General features: G+C 35.1%; 2 protein-coding genes across 5 annotated transcripts in view; one reads left to right on the top strand and one right to left on the bottom strand.

Moving 5' to 3' along the window:
* Positions 1 to 12178, top strand: part of LOC136042157 (uncharacterized) — a 276004-nt gene that overhangs the window by 49774 nt on the left and 214052 nt on the right. The gene's annotated exons all lie outside the window — the stretch shown is intronic.
* The window catches only part of LOC136042158 (uncharacterized), a 72246-nt gene that overhangs the window by 39357 nt on the left and 20711 nt on the right, over positions 1 to 12178 (bottom strand). For all 3 annotated transcript variants that reach the window (XM_065727084.1, XM_065727086.1, XM_065727083.1), the window contains exons 3-4: positions 9301 to 9408; positions 3416 to 3553 (exon numbers count right to left, since the gene is read on the bottom strand). In XM_065727084.1, coding sequence (XP_065583156.1) covers positions 3416 to 3553; positions 9301 to 9408 — 246 coding nt within the window. The remainder of the gene's footprint in view (positions 1 to 3415; positions 3554 to 9300; positions 9409 to 12178) is intronic.

The raw sequence follows: 12178 nt of genomic DNA on the forward strand, positions 1-12178 counted from the left end.
ACTAGCAACACCTAGTTGGAGGGGGCGCTTTGCGCCCCCCCCCCTCCAAGCCCCCCGTGCGCGTAAGTCATTACGCGTCATTGTAGTTGTGTCCCTGTGTCCCACCTCTGAATATAGATAGATATATATATGTTTTTAACTACGTAAAACTTGCGAATATACAACATTCTTCGATGTCCCATTGTCTGTGCATATAAATAGATTGTCAGGTTTACCGACTCTTGAACATGTAACATAAAATTGTCCATGGGAAAAACAATCCGTATTCAGATCTATACCTCATTATTCTAATGATTGCCCTTGATCTTTGTTGACGGTGATTGCTAATCGAACATTCCCTGTGTCCCCGTCGTCATTTATATATCCCCCTGTGCCCATGGTGTCCCCGTTGTAGTTGTGTCCCTGTGTCCCGGTCGTCATTTATATTCCCAGTATCCCGGTCGTCATTTTTGTCCCAGTGTCCCAGTCTGTAATTTCTCTTTGAGCGTCCCGGTCGTCATTTATATTCCTTGTGTCCCGGTGTCCCGGTCTGTAATTTATCTTTGAGAATCCCGGTCGTCATTTATATTTCCCGGTCGTTATTTGTGTCCCGGTGTCCCAGTCTGTAATTTCTCTTTGACTGTCCCGGTCATCATTTATATTCCCTGTGTCCCGGTCGTCATTTGTCCCGGTCTGTAATTTCGTCAGTCGACAAACATGACGTCAGTCGACAAACAACTTCATGACGACATACAGCTCAATCCTTCTAATGACGTTGGTCAACAAATATGACGTCAGTTGACACACAAACATGACGTCAGTCGACAGACACACAAAAAAAAACTTATTTTTATATATATAGATAATCGAATCAAACTTAAAATAGATAGCAATTACCACAAATAGGAGTACAGCTAGTACCCCCTAAACCTGCTAAAGACCACAAAATTATTTCTGCTTTACTGAATTTTTTTTTAAATCAGCTTTAGGCTATCTTTATGCTGTTGTACAACAGCAAAAAGATGATATCACCAAAGCTTTAAATTCTAATGTTGCTTCTGTTTCCTTTAATTCTGCTTTAAACAGTTATGCGTTTAAAAATCCTAGCCACCAAATACTTTTTGAAGAAATCACCCTTATTAGCAATTAAATAAAAAAAAACTAATTTTTTTAGCTGAAAGTAAGGAGCGACATTAAAACTTAAAACGAACAGAAATTACTCCGTATATGAAATGAGTTGTCCCCTCCACAATCCCTCGCTCTTTACGCTAAAGCTTTTAATTGTTTTAAAAAGTAGAATTGTGGCAAAGAGTCAAACTTTAGCGTAAAGAGCGAGGGACTGTGAAGGGGACAACTCATTTCATTCACGCTCTTTACACTAAATCGTAAGTTTTGTCCATATTCTTTAAGAATGACCCCTATAAGAATGACCCTATTTATAGTTGAAATTACTAAAAATACTTTAGCATAGAGAGCAAGGTATTTATCTCCTCCTAAATACCTCGCTCTTTATGCTAAAGTATTTTTAGAACCCCTCATATGCGTAATAATCTCTGTTCGTTTTAAGTTCCAATGCTACTTCTTCCTTTCATTTGAAAAAACGTTTTCATGTTTATTTTTCATTGTTTTCTTATAGTAATGCCAGAGAATCCTGCGCCCTTGTCATTGAATTTTTCTTCCCCCATGACAGATTCCTCCAAGGAAAGATCCTCCAACATATCCCCCCCCTCAGCCCCACCCCCAAACAAAATAAAGTCCCCCTGAAAACGTCTGTACACTTCCTAATAACCATTACTATATGTAAACACTGGTCAAAGTTTGTAACTTGCAGCCCCTCCCCCCCCCAGGGATTGTGGGGGAGTAAGTCATCCCCAAAGACATAGTTATTATGGTTTTCGACTATGCTGAACAAAATGGCTATCTGAAAATTTTGATCTGTTGACTTCGGGAAAAAAATGAGCGTGGGAGGGGGCCTAGATGCCCTCCAATTTTTTGGGTCACTTAAAAAGGGCACTAGAACTTTTCATTTCCGTTAGAATGAGCCCTCTTGCGACATTCTAGGACCACTTGGTCGATACGATGACCCCTGGGGAGAAGAAAAAAAACAAAACAAACAAATAAACACGCACCCGTGATTTGTCTTCTGGCAAAAAATACAAAATTCCACATTTTTGTAGATAGGAGCTTGAAACTTCTACAGTAGGGTTCTCTGATACGCTGAATCTGATGGTGTCATTTTGTTAAGATCCTACGATAGGATCCCCCTTTTAGGGGGTGTTTCCCCCTATTTTCTTAAATAAGGCAAATTTTCTCAGGCTCGTAACTTTTGATGGGTAAGACTAAACTTGATGAAACTTATATATTTAAAATCAGCATTAAAATGCGATTCTTTTGATGTAGATATTGATATCAAAGTTCAATTTTTTAGAGTTTTGGTTACTATTGAGCCGGGTCGCTCCTTACTACAGTTCGTTACCACGAACTGTTTGATGGCCTAGGCATAAAACAGGTTATTCGAGAAGCAATTGAAATCAAACTTAAGATTAATAATAATATTTTCCTAAATTGGGACTTGGGAGAATATTCAATAAATGCTCTATGCAAAAATTTAATTAAAACGATCTTGCAAAACATTATAAAACAAAAAACAAGGGCCAAAATATTCATTTTAATCAGTTTCCCACCGTCTTGCGAAAAGAATTTCCTATTGTTCCTCTTGTTTTTGGTGTTTACTGTTGGGAAGATGTGATAATTCAGAATTTTATTTTCGGGAGAGACTCCCCACCAGTAGAAACTAAGTCATTTTTAGCAAATGCATAAGTGAATTACCATTTTGGCAGCACAAGCCATTAGTGAAAGTGTTACAAAAGTTTACAGATTTTGTTGGGTTTTTTTTCTGATTATTTTTTGTTTTTAATAACCAGTTGTTTTATTAGCACTTGCAACCCTGTATCCGTTAGGGCAGGGGTTCCAGTCCTGGTGTCGCTGATTGTTGGTTGTGGAGCGGAGGTCATGGATGTGACTGTAAGCTCAGCTAGAGTCAACCCCACTCCTAATGGAGTAGGGTCGCGGCCATATGATGCCGCAGCCACATGATGAAACAAAAAATTTTTCTGGTCCTCGGCCATAAGGTGAAAGAATTGTTTTTTTCTGGTCCTCGTTTTTTTTCCTGTTTTTTGTATGCCTGTCATCCAACCTTACCTGCTGCTAGTATCTAATGTTTAAATAGTTGATTATCCCTAAAGAAATTCTAGCAAATGAAAATTACCACTATCGATTGAGACGGCAGTAAATTAACGAAGTCAAAATAAGGAAAAAAATTAATTTTATGAAATAAAACAGATGACAGTAATGTTTATGATCAACCAGACGCGCAGAAGATCAAGATATCGACTTGATATATGAAAATTATCTTAAAAAATATAGCAATACTTACATGAAAGCAACATAAGCAAGGCAGTCGCTGTAATATTTCCAGGGGACCTCCTCCAACATCCGGCAACGCCAGTCCAAAATGCAATAAAGTTAAAGAAAAAGGCAATAATGAACATTGCTATCATTGATCTTCCCATATCTAGAAAAGAAGGAAGCGATAAATAAACCTCGCTATTGTGGAATTTTCTGAAACAGATGACAAAAATTAAAAAAATGGAACACAAAAGAAATTCTAAAATCCTGGTATTTCGACGGGACATGGCCCCAAACATCCCCTTCCCCAGCATGCATGCCTGATTAAAAAATGTCGCCCGGGGACAATCTTTTTGACCACACAGAGTAAATTAAAAGATTAGGAGCACTTGAAATTACCAAGGTCGCCAAAATAGAAATACTGTTTGCCCCCTTAGTCCCATCTTAGGCCTGTGAACCAAGACCTTTCAGTAATTTCTTTTGGTTGATTAAGGTTATGAAGTTCTTAGGACAGTGTCACATTTTTGTTAGTGTTTAATGTTGAGCGGTGAAAATGAATAAGCAAAACTAATCTGTTAGGAAAGCTTTTGTACGTAACAATTCAAACAGTAACAGTCTATGGATTCCCAAAGACGACAACTACAGCTTATCAAACAGTTCGTGGTAACGAACTGTAGTAAGCAGCGACCCGGCTCAATAGTAACCAAAACTCTAAAAAATTGAATTTTGATATCAATAGCTATACCAAAAGAATCGCATTTTAATGCTGATTTTAAATATATTAGTTTCATCAAGTTTAGTCTTACCCATCAAAAGTTACGAGCCTGGGAAAATTTGCCTTATTTAAGAAAATAGGGGGAAACACCCCCTAAAAGTCATAGAATCTTAACGAAAATCACACCATCAGATTCAGCGTATCAGAGAACCCTACTGTAGAAGTTTCAAGCTCCTAACTACAAAAATGTGGAATTTTGTATTTTTTGCCAGAAGACAAATCACGGGTGCGTGTTTATTTGTTTGTTTGTTTTGTTTTTTTTTCCAGGGGGTCATCGTATCGACCAAGTGGTCCTAGAATGTCGCAAGAGGGCTCATTCTAACGAAATGAAAAGTTCTAGTGCCCTTTTTAAGTGACCAAAAAAATTAGAGGGCATCTAGGCCCCCTCCCACGCTAATTTTTTCCCCAAAGTTAACGGATCAAAATTTTGAGATAGCCATTTTGTTCAGCATAGTCGAAAACCATAATAACTATGTATTTGGGGATGATTTACTCCCCCACAATCCCTGGGGGAGGGGCTGCAAGTCACAAACTTTGACCAGTGTTTACGTATAGTAATGGTTATTGGGAAGTGTACAGACGTTTTCAGAGGGATTTCATTTTGTTTGGGGGGTGGGGCTATGTCGGAGGATCTTTCCTTGGAGGAATCTGTCATGGGGGAAGAAAAATTCAATGAAAAGGGCGCATGATTTTCTAGCATTACTATAAGAAAACAATGAAAAATAAACATGAAAACGTTTTTTAAAATGAAAGGAAGGAGTAGCATTGAAACTTAAAACGAACAGAGATTATTACGCATATGAGGGGTTCTAAAAATACTTTAGCATAAAGAGCGAGGTATTTAGGAGGAGATAAATACGTCGCTCTTTATGCTAAAGTATTTTTAGTAATTTCAACTATTTATTCTACGGCCTTTCTGATTCAGGGGTCATTCTTAAAGAATTGGGACAAAACTTAAGATTTAGTGTAAAGAGCGAGGTATTAACGAGGATACAAACCCCCTTGTATACATAACAAAAATATAATATTATGAAAGTTTGTTACGTAAGTTGCTAATTTATAAGTTACGTATTTTTTTACTAATAAAAACATTCGTTAAAAATTAAAAGTTCTAGTTGCCTTTTTAAGCAACCGAAAAATTGGAGGGCAACTAGGCCTCCTTCTCCACCCTTATTTCTCAAAATCGTCTGATCAAAAGTAAGAGAAAGCCATTTAGCCAAAAAAAGAATTAATATACAAATTTCATTTTAATAATTTATGTGCCGAGAGCCAAAACGAAACATGCATTAATTCAAAAACGTTCAGAAATTAAATTAAAAAAAATATTTTTTTAGCTGAAAGTAAGGAGCGACATTAAAACTTAAAACGAACAGAAATTACTCCGTATATAAAATGGGTTGTCCCCTCCGCAATCCCTCGCTCTTTACGCTAACGTTTGACTCTTTGCCACAATTCTACTTTTTAAAACAATTAAAAGCTTTAGCGTAAAGAGCGAGGGCTTGCGGAGGGGACAACCCATTTTATATACGGAGCAATTTCTGTTCGTTTTAAGTTTTAATGTCGCTCCTTACTTTCAGCTAAAAAAATATTTTTTTTTAATTTAATAAATACATTAGGAAATATATTATATTTTTAACTAACTCTAACCTGAATTTTCACCCAAGTCTCGTTGTGGAACAATTACTCAAGTAATCAATAGTCAAACAATTCAGCCAAATAGTCAAGAGAATTTAAATCAATAGTCAAATACAAAAATGTCAATCCTCTTAATAGACATTGGTTCTTCACGGTTAAACAAGTAAGACAAATTATTTTTCCCTTTTTGAAAAAAGTCTTTTGTGAATACAACCATAACAGTACACAGAAGCCTACTGGCTACTTAATTTCATTGTTCCACATTAATCTTTGTCAGAATAAAATCTAATGAGCATATCATGGGTTGCTAATTTTCCATATATTCACCATATTTGATTAGCATTTAAAACTTGGTGAAGGTCACGACATTTACGAATCATAAAGATCTAAGGTACCATACATTTTTTAACTTACTTTTTGCATATTTCACTCACATTTTGTTTTATACGTTTGACGGCTTGGCTGCTACTACCAAGAAATAACGCAACTGATTGCGGAGGTCTTTTTCACTAAAAACTAAGTAGTCGATTATTCCTAATTTTTTAAGATTAGCTAAGTCAAAATTTTATATTCTTGGTACTTATTATTTAGGAAATAATATAATTTAGGGAAAATGATAGAATTAAGCACAGGAAAAATATTCTTCTGTGACTGCTACGGTTGTAGTTCTTAAAAAAATTTCACAGGAGAAAAAAACTCGTTTTTTTCCTTCGAAAACTCGAAAATCACCAACGCCATCTAGCCTTCGGCCATTTTGACTGATCGTACTTGGCGCACTTGTCTTATTGGATACTTTAAATGTTGGGGAGAGTTATGAAATTGGCGTGCTGTCAACTAGCCAATAGAATTACCTGCTTAAAGTTGACCAGCCTACTTAAATGAGCAAAGATTTTTCCACGCTAATCCAGGCATACTTTGTGCAGATTCAATATTGATTTGAAATGACTACTAATAACTCACTACTAATAACTCACTTCATCATCAAGTCACCTGAGGCCAACACCGGTACGTATGCTTCTCCTCCATCTCAATCTATTCAGAGCATCCCTCTTTACACACTCCCAGAAAGTTCCCATTTCCCTTAAATCTTACCTTAAGTTGTCCTCAAATCAAACAGTTCGTGGTAACGAACTGTAGTTAGGAGCGACCCGGCTCAATAGTAAACGAGACTCTAAAAAACGGAATTTTGATCCTAAAACATACATCAAAAGAGTCGAATTTTCATGCTTATTTTAAATATTTAAATTTCATCGAATTTAGTCTTTGTCGTCAAAAGTTACGAGCCTGAGAAAATTTGCCTGATTTTGGAAAATAGGGAGAAACACCCTTTAAAAGTCATAGAATCTTAATGATTCTTCAAATTGATGGTCACCATCGCATTCGGCGTATCAGAGAACCCTACAGCAAAAATTTCAAGCTCCTATCTATAAAAATGTGGAATTTCGTATTTTTTGCCAGAAGACAAATCACGGGTGCGTGTTTATTTGTTTGTTGTTTTTTTTTCTCAGGGGTCATCGTATCGACCAAGTGGTCCTAGAGTCTTGCAAGAGGGCTCATTATAAGGGAAATGAAAAGTTCTAGAGCCCTTTTTAAGTGACCAAAAAAATTGGAGGGCACCTAGGCCCCCTCCCACGCTCATTTTTTCCCAAAGTCAACGGATCAAAATTTTGAGATAGTCATTGTGTTCCGCATAGTTGAAAACCATAATAACTATGTCTTTGGGAATGAGTTTACCCCCACAATCCCCAAGGGAGGGGCTGCAAGTTACAAACTTTGACCAGTGTTTACATACAGTAATAGTTATTGGGAAATGTACAGACGTTTTCATTTTTTTTTTTTGGTTTGGGGGGTGGGGTTGAGGGGAGGGGGCCATGTGGGAGGATCTTTCCTTGGAGGAATATGTCATGGGGGAAGACAAAATTCAATGAAAAGGGCGCAGGATTTTCTAGCATTACTATAAAAAAAAACAATGAAAAAATAAACATGAAAACGTTTTTTCAATTGAAAGTAAGGAGCAGCACTGAAACGTAAAACGAACAAAGATTATTACGCATATGAGGGGTTCTAAAAATACTTTAGTATAAAGAGTGTGGTATTTAGAATGAGATAAATACCTCGCTCTTTATGCTAAAGTATTTTTAGTAATTTCAATCATTTATTCTACGGCCTTTCTGGTTCAGGGGCCATTCTTAAAGAATTGGGACAAAAATTAACGTTTTGTGTAAAGAGCGAGGTATTAACGAGGGTACGAACCCCTCGTATACATAAAAAAAATATAAGAATATAAAAATTTGTTACGTAAGTTAATTCTTAAGTTACGTATATTTTTTACTAATAAAAACGTTCGTCAAAAATTAAATTTCTAGTTGCCTTTTTAAGTAACCGAAAAATTGGAGGGCAACTAAGCCTCCTTCCCCGCCCCTTATTTCTCAAAACTGTCTGATCAAAACTAAGAGAAAGCCATTTAGCCAAAAAAAAAGAATTAATATGCAAATTTCATTTTAATAATTTATGTGCGGAGAGCCGAAATCAAACATACATTAATTCAAAAACGTTCAGAAATTAAATAAAAAACTAGCTTTTTAACTGAAAGTAAGTCCATAATCCCTCGCTCATTACACTAAAGTTTGACTCTGCCACAATTTTACTTTTTAGAACAATTAAAAACTTTACAAAAGAGTGAGGCGTTGAGGAGGGGACAACCCATATCATATACGGAGTAATATCTGTTCGTTTTAAGTTTTAATGTCGCTCCTTACTTTCAGTTAAAAAAACTAGTTTTTTTTATTTAATCCCCAACAGGGGATTTAACCCGACAAAGATTTGAAACTTTTTGACTTTAAATAATTTTTAAAAACAATAATATTGGTTATTTATCGCTTATAGAGAAATTTCATCTTTCATCCTGTTACACTACTAACTAATTCTGTCAATTATCCAACTGTCTTGGATATTTTTTACTCTTTTTAATAATGTCGTCTGATGCTAGAATGTCAGTGGCGCTAGTGAATTTTCACCATGTGAAATTGCCAAAGATACAACTCTAATAAGTTCCCTATTCTTTTCGGTATGATGTTTTGGGCCCGCGCTATGATCAATTAAGTGCACTAAAACATAACACTTAAGTTTTTATGTCTGCTTCTTGGAAAAATTCATATTTTCAATACTTAAAGAATGGCTTTTCAAAGACAAGTAATTTTTCAAGATCGATCTTCCGAGTCTTAAAATTTTCAATTTTTTAAAACATACATTTTTTGAGATTTTGGTCTCTTCAGAGATAAAACAATTTTTAATAAAATTTAGTTTTTAAAAAAGTCTATGTATTACGAATCCATAGCAAGTTTATAATTCATTGAAAATGAATTATATGAAACTGTCTGTCCTCTTACAGGACAAACAATATCCTATAACGTTGTTTTCTCAGATAAGGTGATAAAGAAAGACCCAAATATTAGGGCTACAAGTGAAGGGCTATAAATTATAAATTGCATATAAGTACTTACGTAGCCATGACATTGTGTTTTCTGAAAAGTGTCCTGTACTTTCCCCTGAGAGATAATAATCAATGTTCTTGCAATAAGTTTCCACGGGGGATCGATATAAATCTGCACCTAAAAAAGAAAGTTTTTCAAAGACCAAAAATATGTGTGGCTCAGTTATTAATCGTGCAAACTTGATTATACCTAGAGCCCCCCCCCCCCAAGATAAATAGGATTCAGAAATAGCTTTAGAGTCTGAAATAGGGCCTAGAAAATGCTATCAATCTTTCGATAAAAATAATAATAGTTTATTGTTACCCTCTATATAAAACAAAGACGCTCTAAGAGGAGTATGAAAAAATGAGAAGGAAAAACTAAAAGGACTTAGACAAAACAAAAATTGTGCACAATAATTGAAAACATAACTTTTAAGTCAACACTCAGTAAAAGTCAAATTACATAAGATTTTACATCTTACGACACTAGACACTCCATAGAAGATAAATCACGAAAAAAAAGAGAAGGAAGAACGAAAAGGACACTAACAAAGCAAAAACTTACGCAATCTTCACCTAAAACAAAAATTTACAACTAAAAAAACATGATTGGCTCTCCGGCCAATTACAGATGCTTAATTCTATTTACATGAAGTTCTGAAGATAAATCACACTTTTAGGAATGAAAGAGTCCAAATCAGGGCCAGGAAAGGGTTTTCAAGCTATTGATAAAAATTTCCACATAAGCAGAAAGCTTTCATAGATATAAATACGATTTCCTTGGTGCCCCATCTCGGAAGGTTTATTCAACCTATAAGAACCTCTCGAGATAAATTAGGCTATACTTCAGTAATGGATCCAAAGTGCTACTAAGGGCTGGAACGGGGAAACATAGATACAAACCTGTATCTAAAAAGTAACATGGCAAAGAGAAAAATATGAGTTGCTCGGTGACAAAGCAGTTCCAAGGATTTGAGGCAGATTTTAAATTAAATAAACTCATATTTAGGACCTATTTTATTAGAATCCTTAAAACCTTGCAAGTATTTATATATAAGAAAAACATTAGTGATTGAAATCGCTATTTTGGGCCTTATTTTAATTTTTTTTTTCACTTGGCAAAAGGTTTTTGGAATTCATAGAGAGTACGTTCACTGGAGGAGGATAGATGGGCATGGGTAGCTGCTCCTTAAGCCCTAATTCGTAGAATAACTCTTCGAGCTAGCAAAAAGGCCTTCTGTTATTCTTTTATCGAAAAAACTGCGGGTACCAATGCAGGTGATTTTGGAAATTTTTATTTCTCTCTTGTTTGATTAGGTCTTTTTACCTCGACGGCAAAAGTGCAACTTTGAAAGTTAATGAAACATCCAACTTAGTGAAATAGTCAAATGCCTTTGTTCTTAGATTTTACCAAAAACACTGGAGGCACCCATGCATGTGATTCTGTTAAAATAATGATTTTGCTAACTTCTGTAAAATTAATGTTGTTTTAAAATGGTATTTAAACAATTTTTATTCCATCATTTTTTCTTCTAATGGAAGGGAAGGGGTCTGGCTCAAGGCCATGAGTCCCCTCATAAGTACATTCACGATCAAAGCGTGACTGAACATATATCGGCCTGCTAATCCTCACTTTGACAATTGCTTAACCAAATGTTTTACTATAATAATTAAATAAAAAACAAGTTTTTTCCATCTGAAAGTAAGGAGCAACATTAAAACGCAAAACTAATAGAAATCAATCTGTATATGTGGGCCTTCTTTAATGACATGCTTTTTACACTAAAGTTGGACTAATTGTCCCAATTTATTAAGAACGACTCCTGAAACACAAGTGCTGTTTAATTATAGCAAGAAGTATTTTTTTTTAGCATTAAAAAACTTTAGCGTGAAGAGCGAGGCAGTGGTCTACTAATATAGAAATTAATTTCCGTTCGTTTTAGTTTCAAGTTTGCTCCTTACTTTCAGTTGAAAAAACTGTTGTTGTTTTTTTTATTTGTCGAAAGAACCTGTTTCTTTATACAGGCTTAAATAAGCTTCTGAAAAATATACGTTAATGGTGGGGAAAAGTGCGTTCGATACGAATCCTGGCTTAATTTAATTTCAAACCAAACTTATTTTAAAAGAATAAGCAATAATACTTGGAGTAAGGAGTGACCCAGAACTAAGGAGCAGAGGGATAGGCTTTCAAAACTAAGTTACATAAATAAAGCAATAGAATTAAAGTACACTTTTTAGCTTAGGATTATAAGACAGATATCTCTCTCTTTTTATTCAGATAATTCTCTTCCATATTTTAAGACAATACAAATATATTAAGATCATAATTGACATTTTAGACTTCTCAAGCAGGGGTACAAATTCAAGGAAACAAGAGTGAGTGCAAGACATGTTTCATTTTTCTTAAATCGAGATAAAAAAAAAATGCAATTTTAAAGATCTACGGAGGGGCCCAGATCTCTTTTTTCGTTTTTTTTTTCAATGGAAAACCCCCAAAAAGGATTTTTCAAAATTTTACAGCCCTCCCCTGATTTTGCGTCCTTGCTATCAAGCATACAAAAAATGCTATAATTATCATGAATTATTCGTAGATTATCATGTCCACCAGATTATCATGAATTAAAATAATTGTAGTATTTAGAATTTGTTTCCTGTCAAAAGACTATTTTTAAACATAGTGTTGTAGTTTGCCTTTATATTTTTCTTTATGTAAAACAATGTCTCCAGAACCCACAAAAAGTGGAAGCATCATAATGTAACTTCCATCTTTTGTCCATCATCTAACGGATATGATTACCGTTAGATGCTAAGTGGTGACACCGAAGGTTTGGTATAACGGGTAATTTAAAATCAACTTTCTAGTAAACGCATAAAGTATAATGGTGAAGGTTCGTCACAGTATTGTC

The sequence above is a fragment of the Artemia franciscana genome, unplaced genomic scaffold (genome assembly GCF_032884065.1).
Source record: "Artemia franciscana unplaced genomic scaffold, ASM3288406v1 PGA_scaffold_73, whole genome shotgun sequence".
Lineage (NCBI taxonomy): Eukaryota > Metazoa > Arthropoda > Branchiopoda > Anostraca > Artemiidae > Artemia > Artemia franciscana.